Below are 24,413 nucleotides of genomic sequence, written 5' to 3' on the forward strand. Positions count from 1 at the left end.
CCTGTTTCTACCCGGCTCCTGCAGCCCCTCGGGCCGCGCCCTGAACACACCTCTGCTCCCAGCACCTCCCGCTGGCAGCAGCAGGGGCGGGGGGGCACTGTCTGTCCTGCAGACGCTGCTGCATCTCTCTCCTCTCCAGCTAACCTGGCTGCCCTGCACATTTTGGTCACAGTCCATGACACCAACTTGTCCTGTCTCGCCCACAGACCCAGTGCCTTTCACAGGCACAAAATGGGTCTTCATTTTGTTTCCTGGCAGCCTAAGACCAGACCTGAACTGGGACAGGGACACATGCTGAGTGAGTGAGCAGGGAACCTGCACCATCTGAATGAGGACAGCCTGCTGCTCCTTCAGAGGCTGCCTCACAAATGCTACCGCAGCTGGCAGTCTAGTCCCACTGCACACGTCCTCTCTGCCACAGGGTCACCATCAAGTGACTGGCCAGTTCTGCAAGTGACCGGAAGAGGCCGCCAGCCAAGATCCCACAGCAAACACCGGCAAGTCCCATCAAGGTTGAAAGCCTTCCTAGAGGTGACTGACACCAAACCCCATCCCAGTTCTTGTCTCGCATCTACCTCAGGCTTTAAAAAAAGGGAGCTTTAGTTCACGGTTCGCCGTGGCAGGCAGGCGGCCGTGGACCCTCTCCTCCCTCCAGAGAACATAGATACCCACCTTGTTGCCTGCGGGCTCCGCAGCCGTCGCCGGGGCCGCTGAGGGTTCCACAGTCTCTGGGGTTCCCGTCTCTGGGCCCTGCAGCTGCGACTCCACGTAGTCTCTCAGTGACTCCAAGTCCCGCTTTCCCTTGTACTGATCCACCTGTCACAGACGAGAGCCACGTGGGCAGGCCGCGTGGAGACAGCCCTGAGTTAGCACGTGTCACCTCCCTGGCCCCGCTCGCCCAGCGGCTGTGCAACCTGAGCCAGGTCTGCCTGCTCCCACTCCCACGGGGAGAAGAGATTTGGGGCTTGGCTTTGGTGACAGACTCTACGGCACATCATTGAAATCGGGGTGGAGCTGGCCAGTGAGCCCTCATGCTGCCTGGGGGACTGTAAGAAGATGACCACATGCCAGGCATGGAGGGGGTAGGACCCAGCAGAGCCAGCACTGTCCCTGCTTGAGGTCTGGTTCGTGTTGTAGTCTGTGCATCTGGGTTATTCTAATGATAACCGGAGCCAACAAAACAGTTCAGAAAAGCCTAACGGTCTCCTAACCGTGCAGGTCTCATTGAGGGAAAGACCTTATTCCATCGCACACGTTCCTGGCCCAGCTGGGTGGCCATTCCCTGACCCCATTAACACCACTCAGCAACTCAGCCCTCTGCTGTCCAGGAAGGAGCTCTGTCTCCTCACCAGGAACCCAAGACCTACCTTCTTACCATCTCGGAACCAGAGAAGAGTTGGATAGCCTCGGACCTGGTTTTCTGAGCAGAGTCCATAGTGCTGTGTACAATCAACCTGAAAACAAAGCACAATGAAGTTCCTGGTCAGTTTCCTCATGTGGTTTTTTGCTAAAGGAACTATTCAATACTTTGTACTTTAAAAAAAAAAAAAAAAGAATGTTTTTTTAAAGTTCAGAGTCTGTAATATCTGTGCCAGCAAGCTGCAGTTTTTAGAGCAACTTCCTAGAAGCTACCCCCAAATACACCTGAGCTAATGGAGCAGAGTAACAAGATTTATTTTAGAGACATGATTCATTTTAACCCAGTTGAAAAATGCCAATGTTTAGGAAGCAACATTTTAACTGGAACTCATCCGTGGTTGGAGTCAGGGCCTAGCATGACATCTGGGAAGGGGGCGTTAGCCAGGCTGTCCTGAGCAGGACTGGACAGTTCACAGTGTCAGTCTGTAAACTTACTCTCGTGTTCACTCTTACACAGTTTTCAAATCAAGGGGGTGGCCTGGTGATGCAGCTCCGTGATAAGAGCGTGCCCTTAGCATGACAAGGCCCTGGGTTCCATCCCCAGCACACAGACACACAAAATCAAGGGAGTAAACAATTTTCAATAGGAGCATTTGGCGTATAATAAAGGTAGCACTGTTAAAATGTCCAATTAAGATTATAATCTGTCCTTAATTCTGTAAACTTAATTTACCAGTGATTTCAGCTCTTCAAGTTTTCTATTTAAATCTTTTAAAGACTTTCTTGAAACATTTTGTACTGAATTTCTTTTTTTTTATTTTCTACTGGCATTAAATTTGGCTAAGCGTCCAGGCACAGTGGCACATGCCTATAATCCAAGTTACAGGGGAGGCTGGGGTAGGAGAGCATGTCTGGGGCCAGCGTGGGCAACTTAGCAAGACCCTGTCTCAAAATAAGACAAAGGTCTGGGGATGTAGCTCAGGGGTAGAGCACTTGCCTAGCATATGCAAGGCCCTGAGTTCAATCCCCAGCACTGGTGGAAAAAAATCAGCTAGCAGGACTAAGTTGTTTTTCACTTTATCAATAAAGTAGGGTGAAAATATTATTTTATGCCATAAGACTACAGTGAGACAGCAGTTTATGGGTTACACTGAAGGAAAGGAAGGCTCCAGTCAAGGTCTGTGGAGGGAATGAACTTTTTCAAGGGTCCATGTGCACCCAGAGATGAAGACCCTGCCGGTTCCCTAGACTGGTGTCTTCTTGAGTCTGGTTCTGCTAGGAACTTCTACTGAGATACACAAAAAAAAAAAAAAAAAAAAAAATCATTTCCCATAAGAGTTCATGAAATAATCTAAAATAAAGATCTGAGATACGGGCCAAGATAGAAGACAAGATTATTTTATAATCTTCCATAAAATGTTCAATAATATAAAATCATAACATATAATTACGACAAATTATTGAAAGTATTTAACAGGCAGATGTGAACATCCACTTAATAATAATAACAACAGTCACAATGCACTAAGCACTTGCTGCGCACCACACCCCACGCCAAGCAGTATATTTCCATCTTCACAGCCAGGTGAGGCAGACGTATCTCAGTTTTGCAAAAGGGGAGATGAAGGCATGGTGAAGTCTCACCTGAGGTTGGCCACCAGGGCTACCCAACCCCCAAGTCATGCTTTCAACGACCTCCCTGTCCTAAGCAGGTCATCCTGTTAACAATTATTCCTAGACATGGAGCATTACTTCAGCAGGCAAATGAACCCACAGCAAAGTGGGAAAATGAGATTTTTCACAAAATGACTCCTTGCAGGATATCTGGGGGTGCCAGAGGAGGGGTGAGACTGAAAGGACTTGAAGGCCCAGGAGCTGCTTTGGATAGTTCCAGAAAAATCCAGTTATACAGGAGTTGTCAGATATCACTTCTGGTTTCTCTATGTTAAGTGGGAAGAGCTGGAAGGAATCCCAGGCCTTGGAGCAAACTGAGGCTCACTGTGAAGAAGGGTCTTTTGCGAGCCGGTCGACAAGGGCCCTCTAGGAAAGAGCTCTTGGGCAAGTTCCAAGGACGTCCAGGGAACATTCTACAAGGCTCTACCCCGTATCTTTACAGAACAGGGCTGGGGCTGCCAATTCAGAATTGGCCGTCTCTTCAAAATAAACAAAGCAGCCAAGGCCATAATTTATCTCTAGGCTGTGGAAAAGCCAGCAAACTCAAAACTGGGCTGCCATCTGTGAAGGTGAAATGAATTATCAAGTGGCACACTAGATGGAATTAATAAATCAAGTTTGCAACTTCGCACACAGAATGAATAATGGGCTAGCCTGCTAATTAATCCAGCCCCAAACGGTCTATTTCCAGTTTAATAAGGGCTTTCACTTACCTTGCCAATCTTGACAGTTTCGGAATGTTCAAGGCCCAGAGCCAGCTGCTCCCAGGTCGGAGCCAGAGCTTTGCAGTGGCCACACCATGGAGCGAAGAACTTGATAAAGTGGTCGCCTGTCGTGAAGGGCCAAGGAGGAGAAGGAAGGGGGAGAGAGGCACCGTCATTCACGTCAGGCCCAACTAGAGGTTTAAAGAATCAGATCTTTGTCCTCTTGCCTAGCGAATCTGAGTTTGGACAGAACTCTTTAAGTGATAGTGACTATCACACGTGTTTCTCTCCATGAGTTCATAACAGTACTCAAAACAAAACCAAAGCTGTCATTTTTGGAGGATAACTGGGCACCAACTCATATTTAGAGACCTGGCAATAAAGGAAAATAATGGGGCATTTATCCAGCCTGTTTTTTTCTATAAACTTTTAACACTGACTAAGCAAGTAATAAATGGGAGTGAGCTTCTCTTGCTTAAAAAATAATAAATAAATTTAAAAAGGAAGACGGGATGCCTGAATCAAGTCAGCAAATGACAGTGAGTGCGTGGGTCCAGGCAGTGACTGTCCGAGCCACTCCCATCATGAACGGAGACCACCAGACATTGGGGGCAACCACCAAGGGTCTTCCTGTACCCCCCCAAAATAAAATGAGACTATCAACATAGATCCGACCATCAATCGATAGGAAATAGGCAATATGTACATCTACCACAGGGATTTAATCAGCAAAGTCCAGACCGCAGGGAACTTTCCATGTCAACAAAATGCCCCCTCAGCAAAGAGGACGCAAGAGAGATGTGGTGTGGGGTGGGGGCACGCAGGTCAGCGGAGTCTTGAAGGAGAGAAACAGGTGTTCCTCGACTTACAATGGGGCTCAATCCTGATAAACCTGCCAAAAAAGTGCACTTAACGTCTGTACAAGCTGGACAGAAAGAGGGAAAAAATCATTACATTGAGCCTTTATAAATCAGGGACCATCTGTATAAAAAATGATCAAACCAGGGCTGGGGCTGGGGTTCAGTGGCAGAGCACTTGCCTAGGATGCACAAGGCCCCAGGTTCCATCCCCAGGGCCACTAAAGGGAAAACGAAGAAAGACCAAGCTGAAGGACAGTGCCTAGGAATGCACACTTCACCCGTGAAACCATAAGAAAAGCAATGGTCCCCACAGAAGCTGGGAAAGGGCCTCCTGGGGGGAAGGAGGGTGGAAGATGAGGACTGTGGTTTGGATGGGGCCCGAGAGGCTGGCGGCTTGACTTCCGGACCTGGACAGGAGCCACAGGACGATCATTTACTAAGCTCTGCATTTGTTTTCTATAATCTGTGTTCAATTTTGCCATAAAATAGAAGGTTTAAAAAACAGTGTCACCCCCTTGGCTAGGGAAAAGGGAAAGGAAAAAAAAAACAACAACCTTACAACATCATTATTTAGACACTGAAGGGTTTTATCTAGGCTGTTCTTTGATGTTAGGCTGATCCCAACCCCAAAGCAGGCTGTGGCCAGGGAGAGAACTGCCCAGTGCTATGACGGGGGCCTGGCCTCCAGCAGGATTCCGCCACATCAGTGCTCCTGCCGGATCCTCACCTCCACAGCAGAGGTGCATCTGAGGAAACGGTGCAGTACACATTTAAAAAATGAGCACCTTCTCTGCAAGGCTGAAACCATGTCAGCGGACAGGAGGGTCCCTAGCCTGGGGCAGCAAGGTGGAGACGGGGTCCCCAGGAACCCAATCAGAATACTGTTGGGAAACCAGCAAGAGTAGCAGCTCCGGCTGATTCTGGGGAAAGATCCTTGTCGAGCAGCAAGGCATGGGGCCTACAGAATGCTGCCCTGCAACGGGACTTTCCCAGGGCCAGGATGGACGGGGCTCCCTGGGGACCATCTATGACCAGGTGATCTGGGTAGTGCACCCGCAGAGCCAATCTCCTGCAGGAGAAGACCTGCTGAGCTTCCACTGCTGGGGTGTGGTGCACATTGAGGAACAGGAGAAGACTGAAGGTGTCGTGGTGAGTTATTTTAGAGCGCAGCGGCCGAGGTGTCCGGCTGCCAGCCGGCACGCGCTGCAAGGTCAGATCAGCTCTAAACCTTTCTCACAAGGTTTCCCACGTCTTCCCGGGGATTTCTCTCCATGGCAGCCCCTGACAATGGCAGCCAGCAAGGAGGCTGCGTTTGCATTCCAGTCCCCCACAATGGAGCCGACTTTCCCGAAACATGTCCACGTGTGAACAAAGACGGACTTGTGCTCATTCACACTGGAGACTGCAGGTAGATCATTTTGATCTTTAGGGACCATTTCCAAAATGTGAGATGTGGTGCCAGAAGATATTTTCAGTGTGGAAACCACCTGATTCATAGGTTATCATGGTCCCCCTCAAATCTGCTTAAACGGGTAGGAGAAGCTTGTTGCTGCCTAAGGCCAATACGCATGTGATCAGCATTAATACAAATAAAATCTTTCTTATCCAGGGTACACCGAACAGCCAGTGTACGACCTGAGCGCGCCTGTGTGTGACTTCAACCTTCAGCACTGAGGGCCTTAGCTCTGAGTTAGGCCTGGCAGGTCTCCAGGGGCAAAGATGGAAGAAAACAGAATGGCCAAGAGCAGGTGCAGTGAACCATCTGCTGGGCCCAGAAGAGACCCTGGGTCATAACCAAAGCCAGCAGGTCATGGAACAGGGTCAGTGTTCCAGGAAGCAGCCCTCCCCCCTCGCGCATCCAGGCCTCGCCGCCTTACCCTGTGCAATGTGCAGCTCGAAGTTGCTCGCTGAGAGCTCATATAGACCCTGCTTGAGCTCCGGGGCCCTGGGGGGTTGGGGCTCTGGCTCTGGCTCTGGCTCTGGCTCTGGTGTCTGATAGAAAAACAAAACAACAGTCACTGGATTCGTTCACGCAGACACAGTGAAGCCGACCGCGTGCCCCGTCTGTCTAGGGCCTTCTGCAGATGCCCTCCCTGAGCCCCTGCCCCTCTGTCGATGCTGCTGTGTGGGTGAGGCCGGGCTGGAACTGCCTCCGTCTGCGCTTTGGGTGTTTCAGCAGCAAGCCCCTCGCCAGCTCACCCTACAGGACTGAGGCTCAAAGGCAGCCGTGACAGCTGTCCCCACCCAAACACCCATCAAACAAAGCAGACAGGCCGAAGGACAGTCTCACCCCAAACTCTGCCCTCTTCTCTGAAGTGTGTTCTGAGGTTTCACACAGAGAACCAGATAAAATTCCCGATGGGCTTTCTCTGCAGGGGAGAGCACCCCAATACACCGAAGCAGGAAAAGGGACAAAACTGAGGAGTACACAGAAGGGAAGGTAAGAGCTTCAGCGACTGACACAAAAGTGGGTAAAGAGAAGAAAATGCCTGGGAATGGAAGGCAAAGGAGGAAAACCTTGGGGTAGGGCTCACAGCGTGTGTTTTTAAGAAAGACGGTTATTCACGACTTAGTTTGGGATGGAAACACATAAAGTGGGGTCAGAAGAACTTTTTGGAAGCTGCTCCTGCCAGTACAGCAGTCCTCTGCTCATCTGGCAGGGTATGTTCCGGTGTCCCCCGTGGGTGCCTGAAACCCGCAGTTAGAATCAAACTTGACAAATTTTGGTTTTCCTGTACATACATCTCTATCATAATGTTCAACTTACAAATGAGGCACAACAGGAAATTAACAACTAATAACAACATAGAGAATCACAACAATTACTCTACCGAGAGTTATTTAACACTAATGAACGACTTATTTCTGGAATTTTCCATTTAATATTTTTTAAACTGCAGGCGATGGAAGCCACAGAAAGCAGAAGCCTGGGTAAAGGGGGTGGGGCCGCTGTTCCCAAGGAGACACCAACGTGTCCGTGTGCTACAACTACGTAGCTACCACGGTCCCACACAGTTCAGATTCCTATTTTTGAGGCCAGGTACTCTGGTTTCCAACCAAAGTAACCAAAAGTGAAGAAATCACCGAATCCCTGAGCTGAGACGCATGGTGCTTACCGCTCCAGTCTCGCCTGGCTGTTCTCCTCTCTATTAAAAAGACTATCAGGTTAAGTCCGTGGGAGGCCCAAGTGCTGACAGCCCAAAGCTGTGCAGAGTCGCCATCAGAAAGCACCACGCAGGATGCTCGTCTCAACTTTCAAAATGCCAAGGACTCACACAGAAGAACCACCAAGCAAAGGATGATAGGGTGGACGGCCCATGAGCTCAAACGAGGTGACATAGAGTGCTGTACGTCATCCTTCCTGAGATGTCCAGAGGGCTTTCAAAAGCCCTGTCGTGTTCCTATGAGGCTCACTTCTGTGACCGCTGGAGACACCAGGGCAGGCCCCGCCATCACCGGAACACCACAACATATGACAGGAACAGGTACCGCCCCATCGGGCTGGTGATGGTGGAAGCTGATGAGACTCTCAGTCGTCAATATTCATCAAGAGTCATTATTTTTTAAAAATGTATTTATTTATTTTAAAAATTACTTTCAAAAACAGATTGATTTTTTAAAATTGATTTCTGAAACTTATTTGCAAAAATGCATACTAATATTCTTTAACTTAATATATATATTCTTTAATATTCTTAATATATTCTTTAATATATTTTATGTCTGAAAATATATTCTTCAAACATCACTAAAAAGAGGAGGAAAGACAGAAAACTTGGAATGGAACCACCATTAGACCCAGTTATCCCACTCCTTGGTATATACTCAAAGGACTTAAAATCAGCATACTATAGTGATGCAGCCACATCAATGTTTAGAGCAGCTCAATTCACAATAGCTAAGCTATGGAACCAACCTAAGTGTCCTTCAACAGATGAATGGATAAAGAAAATGTGGTATATAAACACAATGGAATGTTAGTCAGCCCTAAAGAAGAATGAAATTATGGCCTTTACCAGTAAATGGATGGAACTGAAGACTATCATGCTAAGTGAAATAAGCCAATCCCCAAAAACCAAAGGAGGCTGAATGTTCTCTCTGATATGCAGATGCTTACAATAGGAAAGGGGGGTTCACCAGATTGGACAGGGTGAAGTGGGGGTAAGGGTGAGGGGATTGGAATAGGAAAGATAGTAGAGTGAATTAGACATAACTTTCCTACGTTTATATATGAATACATGACCTGTGTAACTCCACATCATGTACAACCACAAGGATGAGAAGTTATACTCCATGTATATATGATATGTCAAAATATATTCTACTCTCATGTATAACTAAAAAGAATTTGAAAAAAATTTTTTAAATAAAACTCTTCAAAAGATAAACATGTTCCTTAAGGCATTTCTGATGACAGAAGAATTATAAATAATCTAAATATCTACTAATAGCAGAAGAATTAAATTATGACAAATCCACATGATATAGGGATGTAAAATATTCATTAGAGAAATAGTGAAACATTTACATGACTGTAACTGCTTTTTAAAAAAGCAGGGAAGTAAACATGGAAACATAAAAAGTGGGATACAATGTAAAGAAAGGCAGATTTTCTTTCCTTTGAGTATCTTTGATATTTTCATAAAACTAAGGGGGAGAAAATCCCAGCTTATTATGCAAGAATATAAAAATGTAAATATTAAATTATTTAGGGTATAAATACAGATGAAGAACTTCAAAAAAAACTTTTCATTTAAAAAGCTAAGTCAAAATTGAAAAGAACTTCTGATTTTCATTACAGATTGTGTATCCCCACTCCAAAGACCCCAAATCCAAAATGCTCCAAAATCTGAAGCCTTCTGAGCACAGCATGATATACAAGTGGAAAATCCCACAACTGACTTCCCGTGATAGGTTGAAGTCAGAAAGCAGGCACACTACAAATACTATATTAAAAATTACCTTTGGGCTGTGTATATAAGGTATATGTAACACACACACAAACAAGCATAAATCAATTTCAGGTTTAGACTTGGGCTCCCTCCCCAAGATATCTCATTATGTGTATGCAGATATTCCAGAATTTGAAAAAATGTGAAATACTTCTGGCCCTAAGCATTTTAGGAAAGGGTGCTCAACATGTATAAAAGTTTCTAAAATTTAACTTTTGCACGATAAGACACATCACTGTCACTGTCTTTGTTTCTGGCAATGACCTGAAAGTCCTATGGCCTTGGAGACACTAAGACATGGAAGTCAGGTAACTGGCTTCAGGGTGACAGGGGCAGATTTCACGCAGCCACTCTCTCCTTCACCGAGGAGAGGGGAAACAACCCTCGGACATCGGACATCGAGGCAGAGCCCGGCTCACTGCACCACCCTCCCTGGCCTGCCTCCAGGCTACCATGTCTGGAAGAGGGGACGCTGGCCCCCGAGACGACATCTCGGAGATAAAATCTTCCTTGCATCCTGACACTGGCAATTAAATAAAGCCATGGTGGAAGATGGGCTTTTGGGTGCAAAGTTTATTTTAAAAGTTTTTTTCTTTTTTTTTTTTGAGGCTTTAAAGTTGTTCTCCTCCCACCCATTACCTACCCCCCCTCCCAAAAGAGAACTTTTTCACAAAGCAAACAATGTGAAGTTTAAATCTGTATGAAAGTTGCACCTGCTGGGTCAGCTTTCTCACCATGACAAAGATGCAAATTTTCTCTCTGAGAGGTCTGTGGTTTCTCCTGTTTCATATAATTAGATAAGTCTCCAGCGGACCCTGGTGCTGCACCCACACTCTTCACCACCTGGTCGCAGTTTGAGAAACGTGAGCTACGGTAGTGCTGAAGGAACAGCAGAGTTTCTGATGAGCTGCGACTGACAGCCACAGAAAACACAGGACAGAGTTCAGAGCCACAGGCATGCCCTGGAAAATGACATCAATGGGCAGCAGAGATCAACTGCTGGGTTGCAGGGGGCCACAGACCACCTTCAAGTCACGGGACACCTGTCTGACAAGATGGGCAGTCCTAAGTTAACAGTTGACATTGAAGTCACATTCAGTGATTGCAGATGTTCCTGATATTCCATCAGAGACTCGCGGCAAGGGACTGCTGGTCATGTGCCAGTCCTACTGACATCACGGCACAAACCATCAAAGCCTAACCCAGCTGCTGTGGGCCTGGGCACTCGGCGTTCATCAGAAGGCACCACACACAAAGGAATGCTTTGTGATCATTATGATCTACCACAGGATGGAGGCTTGCAACCTCGGCCAGGTGCGGGGAGAAGTAACACTCAGGGTATCTGTGATTTCCTAAGAGGAGTCCTCTACAGGGAGGTCCGTAAAGACACGCAGGGTACTTACTGGCATTAAGTGGGGGTTGAGAACGGAAAAGAGAAGGACAGACCTGTGCTATGGGGATGGTTGGTAGAGGCAGGACTGAGCCAGGAGACCGTGGGTGGTGAAGGTCAAAGGCCTGGGGAGAAGGGAGGAAGTGGCAAGCTGGCCTGGACTGAATATTCTGCCCTGGGCCCTGGGCGGTCCAGAATCAATCCCTGACCCTAAGGAAGTGTTATTTCTATTTCACATAGGAGTGGTACAGTGGCTATATTGAAAAGTAGAAAGTGCCTATCTGTGAGACCGTACACTGAAATAGTCACAAAGGACACCCGTTAAGGACTAAGTCAGCCAAACGAGGGACGGAGACAGGGGAGACAGAGAGGTGGGCAAAACAGCGACACCTGTGGAAACTGGGAGTTAGTTGGGTAGGTGTTTCTACTTTTGTGCTTGTTTGAATATTGCCATCAAAAAATTAAAAATTTAACAAGTTAATCTTTATTACAATATCAAGGAGTTCTAACCAAGCGTTGCTTTAAAGTGACAATCTTAATTATTCATGTCATCTGGGTTCTGCCCAGTTACTCAGAACCCCAAAACTGTAGGAAAGAAGGAGGGAGGGAGGGAGGGGGCACTCACAGCCGGCTCCTCGTTCAGTGTCTGCAACATCCAGTTCTCCAGTGTCTGGAAGTCCCGAGGGCCCTGGTACTTCACTGCTTCTTGGCCAGGCTTAAAAAACTTCAGGCTGAAAGAACAAAGAAGGATTAGGCCGAGCAGAAGTTGAAAGCCTTTCAAGCTGTCTGAGCAGAGCCCTTGTCTTATCAGGGAGTAAACTCATTTAGTGGAACAGGCAGAAGATCCGCTGTCCAGGGGCTGCAGCCAGGCACCTCTCTGTCACTCTCTGATAAAATGTGAAAAGGGAAACAAAAATAACATCCCAAGAGATAATGTATTCACATAATCCTAAACTTTCAGAAGCTTCTGATGCTCTTCAAGGAAAAAGAAATGAAGGTAAAAACGCCCAGCCCCATGCTGTGAACGGAAGCCCACACTGCAGGGTTGGGTGCTTGTGTGCAGAAGGCCAGGCTTCTCCCCGTTCAGTGTCTGTCAATCTTCCCCGGCCAGGTATCGGTGTCCTTGGTTGCTGCCGTTACGTATGTCTGAGTTAGGACTATGGCAGACACGGCACTGTTTTGCAACACACGGATTTCAAAGCTACCGTGGCAGGTGTTCAGCTCCCGCGAGTAAACGAGCAGTTATTGTGAAAATTCCGGTTTCCAGCTCTAAGGACAGGCCCTGGCATTGGCTGACACAGTCGCATTCCCTCTCGGCCCCAGGGAGGAACCTTTTCTCTTCCCTTCATATTTTGGCCCCTGAAGGAATCTTCAGAGAGGACAAGGGAGCTGCTCCTTCTATGGTGAGTGCAAGACATCCACAGAGGGGGACACTGGCAGGTCCTGGTCCCAGGTCCCTCCCCTGGAAATGGGAAAGCATGCTTTAGGTGGACTTCACAGAAAAGGCCCAGACGGAGGGGGAAAGGCGGCCACTGTCCAAAGAGAAAAGTGATACGGACTGGCGTCTGTTGGGGGGCCTGCTCACCTAGGGCACCCCAAACATTCCCATGACACATATGTGGATTTTGTGTGTCAGTGGCTGAGGTTAGAATCAAATTAATACGTCAACATATGCTGAACTCAGACGCGTAGCTCGAACAGCGTCTTGGTCTGTTTGGGCTGCTATCACAGAACACCACTGACTCCATGGCGCATAAACAACAGAAATTTATTTCTCACAGTTCCAGAGACTGGGAAGAGCAAGATCAATGGGCTGGCAGATTCAGTACCCGTGAGGGCTTTCGGGCTTATTGCTGGCACCTTCTCCCTGTGTCCTCATATGGCAGGTGAGACAGGTTTTCTGGGGCCTCGTTAGTAGAGGCAAAAACCCCATTCATGGTGACTCTGCCCTTGTAACCTTGTAATTTCCCAAAGGTCCCACCTCCTAACCCAACCACACTGGGCATTAGGATTTCAACCTATCAATCTTAGTGGACACAAACATTCAGTCCATAACACTTACTTCCCTTGACGTGAGGGCCTTAAGATAAAGTCTCATAATTTCACAAGAAAACCAGTGCCTTGGTGACATTAGGCACAGAAGGAGAAAGCGTTCTCTAGCCCTGGCATGAACCTGAGTTCACGTGAAGGGGCTTGGGTGAGGTCCCCAACAGGCCGCCAATCAAGAACAATGCCTAGTCTCAGAAGCTCATACAGACACCCCTCAACCTATGATGGGGTTATAAATCCTAATAAACCCATCATAAATTGAAAATATCCTACATCAAAAATACATTTAATACACCTAAGTTATCCAACATTATAGCTTAGCCTGGCCCACCTTAACCATGCTCGGAATACTTAGTGTTAGTTTACAGTAAGCGAAATTGTCTAACACAGCCCAGCATATGACATGGTCTTGATTACCTCACGTTCTGCTCTGCATGGGTGTCTCATGTACTTGTGAGTGCGACAGACAGCAAGCTGTATGGGGGATGCATTCAACCCCGTCAGAAAGTCAGGCTGGAAAACAGTTGTGGGGGACCATCTGCAATTTTCTGACCACACACACACAAAAGCCAAGCAGAACTAGACCTGGCTATGGTCCGATGCCTCCAATGATGAACAAGCACCTCAACATTACAAGCAACCCAAGGTGGGCTGACAAGCACGGCTGCCCTCACCCCCCAGAGCATCCCGCGGCTCTGGCAGAGGACCTTACGGCCACAGTGACATGGCCGTTGTTCACTGTGCTTCTCCTCCTACTCTCCCGAGTGCCTCTAACTGAAGTACAACAGGGTGGAAACCAGGTTGATCCTAAAAATCGCAGGGAGGACCCAGGGTTGTCAAACTCAGCTCTCCTTTCTTTGCTAAAGTGAAAACGCTACTCTGATTTTTAAAATTTGGTGCATATTAAGCAAAACAAAAAGACAACAAGTTTTTAAAAATCTCTTCACATTGATGGATTGAAAACATCTCTAATGTGCTCCAGTCAGAGATTTTTCCTAAGTTCACAAAGCCCAGGGAGAGCTGGCAGATCTTTCTGCTGGCCTGGGGTGTGATGGGGAGTGGGTGCAGGGCACAAACCCAAGAGCACAGCCCCCAATTTCTCTGCTGTGGCCAAAGCTGTCTGAGGCACTGGTCTCCTGATGACATGTCTCTTTTAAGCAAACGTTAGGGGAGAAAATGCCCATTAGGTGTCACTCTGGAAAACTGAGAAAAGTTCTATAGAGGGCATTGGGGTTGAACTGTGTCTCCTGAAACAGACCTGTCGAAAACAACCCCCAGCCTCAGAATGAGGCCTTATTTAGAAACAAGATCTTGCCAGGCACAGTGACACATACATGTAATCCCAGCGGTGTGGGAGGCTGAGGCAGGACGATCACAAGTTCAAAGCTAGCCTCAGCAACTTAGAGAGGCCCTAAGCAGCTCAGTGAGATTCTGTCCCTAAATAAAATATAAAAAAGGGCTGGGGATGTGGCTCAGTGGTTAAGCGCCCCTGGGTTCAATCCCTGGTACCAAAAATAAGTAAATAAATAGGAACAGGATTTTTATGCTGGTGGTCAGGTTCAAATGAGGTCATTAGGGTGGGCCCTCATTTGACCTAAGACAGTGCCTATTAGGAGGGGGAATTCGAACACAAGACATGCACATGGGAAGCCACGTGGAGGTGCGGGGTGGAGGAATGCATGATTGCCAGTCACTGTGGTGTGGCCCTGGAATACCCCAAAGGCCCATTGTGAAGGGTTTGTTTCCCAGTGTGCTGCTACTGAGAGGCAGTGGAACTTTAAAGAAGGGGGTTTAATGGAAGATCTTGGGTCACTGAGGGTTGTGTCCGTGAAGGGGACTGTAAGACCCTGACTGCTCCTCTTCCCCTTGTTCTTGGCTTCCTGACCACCAGGAGGTGAGCAGCCTGTTCCACCGCACTTATGCTGTGGTGTGCGGCCTCACCAACACCCCAAAACCAAGAGACTATGGGCTGAAGCCTCCAAAACTGTGAGCTAAAACAAACCTTTCCTCTTTTTAGGTTGATTATCTCTCAGGTATTTTGTGACAGTAACACAAAGCTAATACACCATCGGAAGCCAGGAAGCGGCAAAGATTCCTCTTACAGGTTTCACAGTGACCTGAAAGACGCCTTAATTTTGGAATTCTAGCCTCCAGAATGTGAGACAATACATCTGTGTTGTTTTCAGCCACCCAGGTGTGCAGTTCTTTGTTGGGACAGCCTCAGGAGAGCAATGTGGACGGTGTGGCTCCCCGTGAGTCCAGTCCCTGGTCAGGGTTTCCCAGACATAATGATTCTTTCCTGGCTCAGGAAGAAGCCCTTATAACATTTTCCTGAGCAGAGTCAGCCATCCCCAGAGGCTCCTGGAGTCCAAACTCCCTCCCACTGCAATCCTTCACTCCAGTTAAATATACCAGGGAAAGAATGACGTAAAAGCTCACATTGACACACACCCTGGGGCCAGGCATCGACATTCATCATTGGATTCAGGCTCGGAATGACTCCGTGGGAGTCATGTTGAGAGAAAGTAAAAGCTCACACAGGTAAATCTATAAATGCCTCGATGTAACTATGCAACACCACTTCCTGCACTGTGAAAACACAAAAATAAAGCCTCTTCTCAAGCACTTGGGCAGGCCCGTAAGGGTCCTGGGGGCTCCTTCCCAGACCACAGTGTGAGCTCATTTTCATTCTTTTTAACAACATAAAACCGGTTCCTGGTTAACCCAAGGAGTCCCTGTCTTCTAAATCAAAATCAGGACACGTAGTCCAAATGGGTCTTGTTTAGTCTGTGAACAGCTCTGTGGAGTGAGCTGCAGCTGACAGCGCTTCCGACCAGGTCCAGAAGGAAGCCTGTCCTTCCCTCCCTGAGGCCTGACATGGTGTGTCTCTCTCAGCCCCGACAGCTCTGGTTCGGCCTCTCTGAGCATGGTTTGCGGCGTACACCGTCCCACAGCACAGCCAGCCAGACTGGACACACAGGTCCATCTCCGCTGCCCCTGCCTTTTGGAAGTAATGGGTTTTTACCAACCACCAAAGACCAAGAGCTCCCGAGTCCTCTACGAAAATGCCAAATTTCCAAATTTAGGAGTAACTCTGTTGTTGACCAAGCATGCACAGATCAGGGTTTACACACAGGTTGTTCGACTGAACTCCCACCCTGACAGGAGGGTGAGGTGGGCATCATCATGGCACCTGGGCCAAACGCCATAGCCAGAGCTGCGTGGTATGTGAATAGTGGCACTGGTATTCCAGCATGACTTCCATGTTCAAGCCCAGGGTTGGAGGGAACCCTTTTCCACGCTGCCTCTCAGGCTTGAAGATCAGCTCTGATTTTATCCTCCATCAATGGCTCCCTGCGGTACTCAATTAAGTGATGAATTAGACAGGCCTGACTTCATTCCCCAACTGTAGCAAGGATGTAGGGCACGGCAGTGGCCAGCCCTTCAGCCTCTGTGGAAAGGGCGCCTTCCCTTCTAGCAAACTGCTTTTCCTTCCAACGCTGGCCAAGTGGTCTGAATGGGGCTGCCGTCTTCTCAAGCCCCTGCCTCCCCCACCACCGTGACCATTCCTGGACCAAATACTCCATCTGAGCAGGGCCCTCAGTCACAGGCCCAAGTCTTTCCACGGAAAGAGAGAGATGCGGAGCTGGAAAGCTCAGTCACTTCAAGGAAGGCACAGCAGAAACACCCCCGAGGCCCTGGGGCTGAGTGTGCAGCCTTTTAATTCATCCTCTCTGCTATGATTTGAAAGCCCCCCCCCCCAAAAAAAAAAAAAAACTCACGTTGAAATTTAGTCCCCAGGCAGGACCTTCAAGAAGTAATTAGGATTAGATGAGTTTGTCACAGTGGGACCCCCAGGACAGTGGCTTTATAAGAAGAGGAAGAGAGAGCCAAGTAAACAAGCATGCTCTGTCTCACCATGGATGCCCTGGGCCACCTCACAATTCTGCCTCATTCCCACCAGCAAGAAGGCCTCACCAGATGTGGTCCACTAGCCTTGGACCTCCAGGACTATGAGCTGAATAAACCTTTATTTTTCATATAAAGTACCCGGTCTATGGTATGTGGTTATAGGAACAGAAAACAGACTAAGACACTGTCTTTTGTTGAACAAGCCAGTGTATTGGTCTGCTAAAAATTACTGTAATGGATACCTGAGATAATGAGCTTATGAAAAGATTTATTTATGTATTTATTTTAATTGGGGCATGATAATTATACATAATAGTGGGATTCATTAGGAAAGGGTTATTTGACTCATGGTTTTGGAGGTTTCGGGCCAAGGGTCACTTGGACCCATCGCCTTTGGCCCTGTGGTGAGGCGGCACATCACCGCAGCAGCAGGGTGGAGGAAACTGCTCACGGGAAGCAAGAGAGACAGAGAAAGGAGGGGCCCAGGCCCCAATCCCCTTCAAGGGCACACCCCAACAACCTGTCTTCCCCCACGGGGCCCCACCTCGTTGAAGTCCCCACTAACCCTCAATAGTGTCACACACTGATGACCAAGCCTTTAAAACAGGGGCCTTTGGCTGGCCTTTATGCAAACCAAAGCAGCCAATTACAAGTGGTTTCAAGAAACCAAAAGCACTGCTGTCAAGGGGTGAGTAGCGGTCAGAACCACTGCACTCGGGCTTGCTACCTTCCTCTCCAGCAGACACAGCCTTTGTGCTGAGCGCATGGGATGTCACTCTAGGAAAGGTGTTTTAGAGTCACAGAGTCACCAGGTATTCAAACCCAAACTGGTGACAGTGTGTACGATGTCCTGGGGAACATCGCCAGCAGGAGGATCTCAAGTGGATCCCCCAACTGTCCCACAAACACATCCTCTCATAAACAGAAAATCTCAGTGCTGATTAAAGTCCTTCTCCAAAGCACAGAAAACCTCTCAGATGCCCACGGTGTTAAATATCATCTTTCCCCAGCTATGGGATGGCCTGCTTCAAGTCAGCCTCTCCTCGCTCCTCTGATCTACAAAGGAGGTCACCCGAAGTTCAGCTTGGCCTCGCTTTGGCTGGAGGGAGCGGGGCACCTGGGTGGGCCCTTCCTCCCTACTCACGTGGGGTATCCTCGCACGCCCTGGGCAGAGCACACCTCCGAGTCGGCCGTGCAGTCCACTTTGGCCACGTAGACCTTGGCGTCCTCCATGCTGTTGTACTTGTCTCCCAGGTCATTCCAGGTTGGCTGCAGCCGCTGGCAGTGTCCACACCTGCAACAGGGAAAGTGGAACAGTCAGATGCAGTGCTGGGTCGGGGTGTCCAGCCCACCACTTCAGCCCTCTCCATCGGGCAATGGGCTCTCTGTCCTTTCTGTACCCATAGCAGATAGACAGCTCACAACTACTCTAGGACCTCATTCCCCTGCTGACACCCCTCAAAATAGCCTTAAATCAAGACTGAGCAAGGCAAGTGCTCGGATCCCTCATCTGACCCCTATGCCAGAACCCACCATACCAGGCCCTGCTACAGCATCTGCAGTTTTTCAAAAGGGTCACAGCTTGGCTTCCCCGGGACCTGGTATGTTCTCTCCCTCCCTGATCCTTTTTCCCTAACCTCCACTTGGCCAACTCCTACTTGTTCCTCAGGCTTGGCTTGAGGGTCACTTTCTCCTGGAAGTCTACCCTGCCTCCCGGGCTGCTCAGTCCCCAATCTGTTCTCTTCTTCTGGAAATCTCTCCTTTCTCCCAGCACAGCAGCAGCTTGGCATTTCTTGCGATTGCTCCTTTCTTAGGTCTCCTTGATCACACAGCCAGACATGCACAAATGCCAAGCATCCTCAAAATCAAATCAGTTGGCATTTTCTCTAGTGAAAAGCTAGTAAATAAATTTTGTTCAAAAAGGAGTTTGTGACCACTCAATTTTCTAGGATTGATAAAATCAAACATCTAGTTATAATATTCATTGTGTGGATTTAGTCATACACAAATGTTTTTAAACTGCCTATCATTTAAAATAACCTGTTAGTTAGGATTATGGCTTCCTCCACTCTTCGCATTCCATGACCGCATCTTCCATCACTAGATCTGCTCTGAGTCACACAGCTGATGATCATCTTGTATCCTCAGCTGCCTGCAGTGCCACACTTGAATGCCGAGTGAGACCTCACTGGAAACTTCATCCCCGGTGTCAAGTACAATCCCACAGCATTATGGCACATGGGTACTTTTCATTTACCTAGTAAGTATGGCATTCATGTCTACAATGTAACCACTTGTTACACTACTTTTTAAAGTGACCTTAAAAAAAAAAAAAAAAAAAAAAAAAAAAACAACTTGCTTATGTGAATACCCAGCACTTACAATTGTGAGTTCTTCTCCAAAATAATTTCTCAGTAAAATCTATTAAGCCTCTTTGTCTCTGACAGATGACCTCAACACTAAGCGTCTACAGGTAGAAATGAAGAAGTCTTCTTTAAGCAAAGGTGTCTTTCCTGAGTGGCACTTTCTAGGCCAGCTAAGAGAATCCCTGCCTCATAAGAGATTCAAATATAGTATCCTCCCCTTTTTTTCCAGAAGACCACTGTGAGGAAAAACATTACGTTTAAGTATAGGTGGCCTGAGTGCCAAGAAAGCAAGCACTGATTGCATTCCCAGCACACACGTGGTGTGTACAAAGTGCTTGGCGATTTCTTAGTTGAATGAATGATAATCAGAAGGAAAAAAAACACAGGGAAACAGTAGTTATGGATCTGATGTGGGCCTGGCAAGGTCGGGGGAGACAAGAAGGAAAAGCCAAGTCCATGTTACCACAAAGTGTGCATGCAATGGAAGACATGCATCTTGGTTCCTTGGCTGTCACTGGTTCCAGCATGCTGCTTTTTTTTGAGTACCAGGGATTGAATTCAGGGGCACTTGACCACTGAGTCACATCCCCAACCCTTATTTTGTATTTTATTCAGAGACAGGGTCTCACTGAGTTGCTTAGTGCCTCACTTTTGCTGAGGCTGGCTTTGAACTCATGATCCTTCTGCCTCAGCCTCCCAAGCCACTTGGATTACAGGCATGTGCCATGGCACCGGGCAAGAGCATCTTACCACATCAAGTGTGGTGCTGTCTAAAGACACAGATCTGAAAACCAGTTCATTTGGTGCTTAATCAAAAAAGCCATGATTCACTCTGATGCTGGAAGAAAAATTGGCTATGAGGACTTAGCGAGGGACTTTGGGGTAGTATCCAACAAGGCACCCCTACAGGGTTTTCAAGGGCAGTTCTGACTCCAAGAGAATTTGGTCTGACATGAGTCCTTGACATGTTTTCTTGTGAAAACACAAGACATTAAACACAAGTATTAAGAATGAGTACAACAAATTAGAACAAATAAAAAAAAACTTTAAAGAAAAAAAAGAATGAGTATAAAGATAAGTTCACTGGGCCAAGCATGGTGGCACATGCCTGTAATCCCATGTAATCCCAGCTATAGAGGAGGCTAAGGTAGGAGGATGGCAAATTAGAGACAGCCTGAGCAACTTAGCAAGATCCTGTCTCAAAATAAAATTCTGGTTCCAGCATGCTTTTTTTTTTTTTTTTTTCTTTCCCCAAGCAAAGCCTGGGTTCACAACAGAAAAAGAGAATAAGTTCACTAGGTACCAAATCAAAATGGCACATCTGGGCCATGACCAACCTGGGTGTGCTGCCCCCAATCCTGCAGCAGCTATGGATTAAACCACAGGTACCATCTAGTCGGAACTGCTAATGTGGGGCCCTTGTGGCTTCACCACCCACCTCTGAGGCAGCCAGCTGCATTCAGAGGATAGTCTGTGGTCAAGTAATACAGCAAGTTCCTAATCTTGAACTTGATGTCATCAAGTTCAGTGTGACCCACACACTGGCCATGGAGAAGATGTGACCTGATGTTGGCACAAAATTTACAGCAGAACAACCCCACAGCTGCCAGGTTCAGGGCAAAAGTACACAGATCCATCTTTCGTTACATTGTGTCCTTGCCCCCAGGACACACATAAGCTTTCAACATTTCCCAGCCCCTGAAATGGGAAATAAATGTGTGGGGTGGGGAGCAGTGTATTCTATCTGAGCTCCAAATTACTCTTAAAAGCCTAACTTGTGAAGGCTATCACAGAAATCACACATCCCTCTATAAATAGTTGCAACAGACTAGTAAGAAGCAAACAAATAAAAATGTAAATTGTTTGCTCGTCTGGGAACATCCATCTAAACGTCCATAACCCACATACAATGAAAACAGAATTAGCTATTACCCAGACAGACTATACCGTCTTCTCTCTCAGTCCACAACCAGCTGGCACTTAGTGCAGAAATTTCAAAATTAAAACTGCATAAGCACTTAACATAGTCTATGCATCAATTTTGCTTTAAAAAAATAATAAAAATAGTAGACGGATTTATTCTACTGAAATTGGCTCCAATTAAGTACAGTAGTGTATTTAATTGGAATTGTTACTCTGAGACTACTACTGCACAGTGTAACTATTAACATCAACCGATGTTTCATGCTACAAAGTATTTTCTATGCCATTGATAGTTGTAAAAACTGAAGGTTTCAATACATTGAAACAATGTATTCTATACATTGTTAAAAGTAGTTATGAGCCAGACTAAACCAAAACAGCTGATTTAACACTAAATGAGCTGAAATATGATGGCCCTATTAGGAAGTTAAAAGAAAAAAAGTCTTTCTAACTTCAAAAGGCCTCATTTCTGAATAAGCCATTTTTCTTGGGCCCCTTTACTCATCCCTACATTCCTTTTCCTAAAGCCTCTCCTGAGCTCTGGGAAAAAATACTGAATTCTGCAGTAAGTACAGCCAGAGCATTCCGACATCTCAAACTGCCTTGTGCACTAAGATTATGGGCTTTCTGCCCTGGCCCGTGGGAACTTCCTTCCTGGGGGTACCTACAGCCATGCCGGGCAGGAGAGCACTGAATGCGCTTGCGTGCAAAATAATTCCCGGGATAAGGGGCAAGCAAGAGGTGTAACTTCAACCAGCAACTTTCTCACACTTTCCAAGTGACCTGGCCCCCCAAAACTTGGAGAGAGGAGGAGGTGACAGACTTGAGTTGTGGGCCAGCAAAACCAGAGCTCATCCACTCCAAGCTGCAGCGAGATACCAGAATTGCATGACTGTCGGCTTACTTGAGCGGCAGAGGAGTCCCGGTCGGCCGACCCCATCTACCCCTTCGTACCCACACTTGGGTGAGTTTTTTATTTCTCAGTTAAACCCTCACGAAGGTGATTTGACAGACGTCTACTTGCCAGCGCTGCCAGCAGGAAGGATCCTCCCGGCGAGTGCACGTGTCCCCCGTGTGCCAGCCAACCCGCAGGCCGCTGTGACCGGCCGGCACAGGAAGTTTAGGACGCTGGGCAGGGGACCGGATCGGCAGGGTGACATCTGGGCTCCAGCAGCCCTGGAGCATAAGGACCCCATCTTGCTCTTCTCTTCAGTCGGGGGACGGGAGGGGGAGGTTCGCCAGCGAGGGGCAGGCGAGGGGCGGCCTCTCCCAGGCTCTCCCGTCCGGGACCGCCCCCTCCTCCTGCACCGCCCCGGCCGCCGAGCGCCACGTCAGCGGCGAGCGTCCGAGTCGTGGCGCCCACGCCCCCTGGACCCGCGCCCCGAGCCCGCGGCGCTCAAGCGCCCCACGCCTCCTGGCCCGAGCCCGCAGTGCCCACTCCCGGAACCCCAGCACAGAGCCGGGAACCGCAGCTACCCACATCCCCGGCCCGGACCCCCGGGTCGCGGTGTCCCCAGCGCCGAGCTCCGAGCCCGCGGTGCCTCCGCGCTCCCCGCCTCCTCCCCGGCCCGCGGGGCCGCTCCCGGCGCGCAGCATGCGGGGCTGGAGCCCGGCCTGCGTGGCGGGAGCCCGGAGGAGGGCGACGCGGTCAGTTACCAGGGCGCGAAGAACATGACGAAGTGCGCGGCGCTCTGGATCCCGTGCGTGAACATGTCGGCCGTGTACAGGTGCTTGGCGTGCGGGTCCTGTCCGTCCCCGCCGTCGGCCGCGGGGGGCCTGTCCGCCGCCGGCTCCTGGGCCCGGGCGCCCCAGCGCCCGCCGCCGCCATTGCCCAGCAGCAGCAGCAGCGCGGCCAGGCCGGGCAGCCGGGCCAGCGGCGGGAGGAGGCGTCCTGGGCGCGGGGGCATCGCGGCGGGGCTGCGCGCGCTCTCGCCGCGGCGACCGGTCCCCTCACCCGCGCCCGCCTCCAGCCGCCCGCCCCGCCCCGCCCCGCCCCGCCCGGAGAGGCCGCGCCCCCTCCTCGCCCCGCCCCGTCCCGTCCCGCCCGCGCGCGCCCGCTGCCCGGCGCAGGTCTGAGTGGGCGCCACGGGAGCGCCCGGCTGGGAGCAGAGTCTGGGCTGCCGGCGCCGGGATCCCGGAATGTTCGGGTTAATCCCGCGGGTCTCCTGCTCCTCCCCAAACCGGGGCCGCTCACTAGCCTTCCTGCTCTACTCACAGCGAAAGTCAACGCTGATGAAGGAAGGAAGAGTCCAGGCAGGGGAGCCCCAGAGGGCAATGTCAGCCTCCGTGATGCTAAGCACACACAAAGACCCCGGGATTTCAGGCCAAAGGAAGAAAAGAGCTGCTGTCAGCAGAATGTAGGAAATTTGGCAAAGGTGGGTGGAGTTTGCACCTGTATGAGTCAGATTCTTGGCCAGACCTGCACTGTGATTTTGGACCTGGGCTCAGGTATGATGAAACCCACGTGCCTGTTATCCTTGCACTGCCTTAACTCGAGGGTGAAATGGAGAAGAGGTCAAAGCGTCCTCTGGTCAAGAAGGATTCCTCCTGTAAGCACTGGCTGGTGTCCTTGTGGGCCCTAAATCACCCTGGTTACAAAAACGAATGACAACAACCCTGCTCTAGGTGGACTGGTTTTGTGGATGGATGGCTGAGCAGTTTCTCCTGGGCCAGGGCAAAGCTAGCCTTACAACCCCCACAGGTACAGTGCACTCACTGCACCTTAGGACTGATGGTAATCAAAGGTTCCAGCCCTGCCCTGAGGATCTGAAGCTAAATTTGGGAGAATTCTCTGCCACTTTTTGGGATCCTGCTAGTTCTTTGCTTATCCTCACTCCAGGAAAACCTAGGTCGTTAAACCCTGGGTTAGCAACGGGGGAAACACCCATTGGCTCACCTTATTCTCCAGCTTTAGGTTCATCTGCAAGTGAACATTTAACCCTGGTTTATCAAACAACAAACCCATCAATTTCCCTCCAAAAACTATTCCTCAAACTGCTTACGTTTGAAATATGAAACATCTCCAACTTGCTCCTCATGTCCCTATGTCCCTAAATTCAAAGAAATCACATTTCTGGCGACCCGTATTTCTCTCCACCAGTCTCAGTGTTCATACACTGAACAGACCTGAAGCCTGACTTATTGCAGTAGCTTTCTAAGAGTCTCCTTTATTCATGTGACTCAAAAGTAAACTTTCCTACCACCTGCCTTTGTCCATGAGAATT

General features: G+C 48.8%; 1 protein-coding gene across 1 annotated transcript in view; it reads right to left on the reverse strand.

Moving 5' to 3' along the window:
• Positions 1-23,159, reverse strand: part of TXNDC5 (thioredoxin domain containing 5) — a 28,330-nt gene extending 5,171 nt beyond the window's left edge. Inside the window, exons 1-7 of the mRNA XM_079147536.1 lie at positions 22,846-23,159; positions 18,045-18,194; positions 11,565-11,670; positions 6,475-6,589; positions 3,747-3,862; positions 1,368-1,454; positions 673-816 (exon numbers count right to left, since the gene is read on the reverse strand). Coding sequence (XP_079003662.1) covers positions 673-816; positions 1,368-1,454; positions 3,747-3,862; positions 6,475-6,589; positions 11,565-11,670; positions 18,045-18,194; positions 22,846-23,096 — 969 coding nt within the window. The 5' untranslated portion in view covers positions 23,097-23,159. The remainder of the gene's footprint in view (positions 1-672; positions 817-1,367; positions 1,455-3,746; positions 3,863-6,474; positions 6,590-11,564; positions 11,671-18,044; positions 18,195-22,845) is intronic.
• Between the last annotated feature and the right edge of the window lie 1,254 nt (positions 23,160-24,413).

This window comes from Sciurus vulgaris (assembly GCF_902686455.1).
Source record: "Sciurus vulgaris genome assembly, chromosome: 7".
NCBI lineage: Eukaryota > Metazoa > Chordata > Mammalia > Rodentia > Sciuridae > Sciurus > Sciurus vulgaris.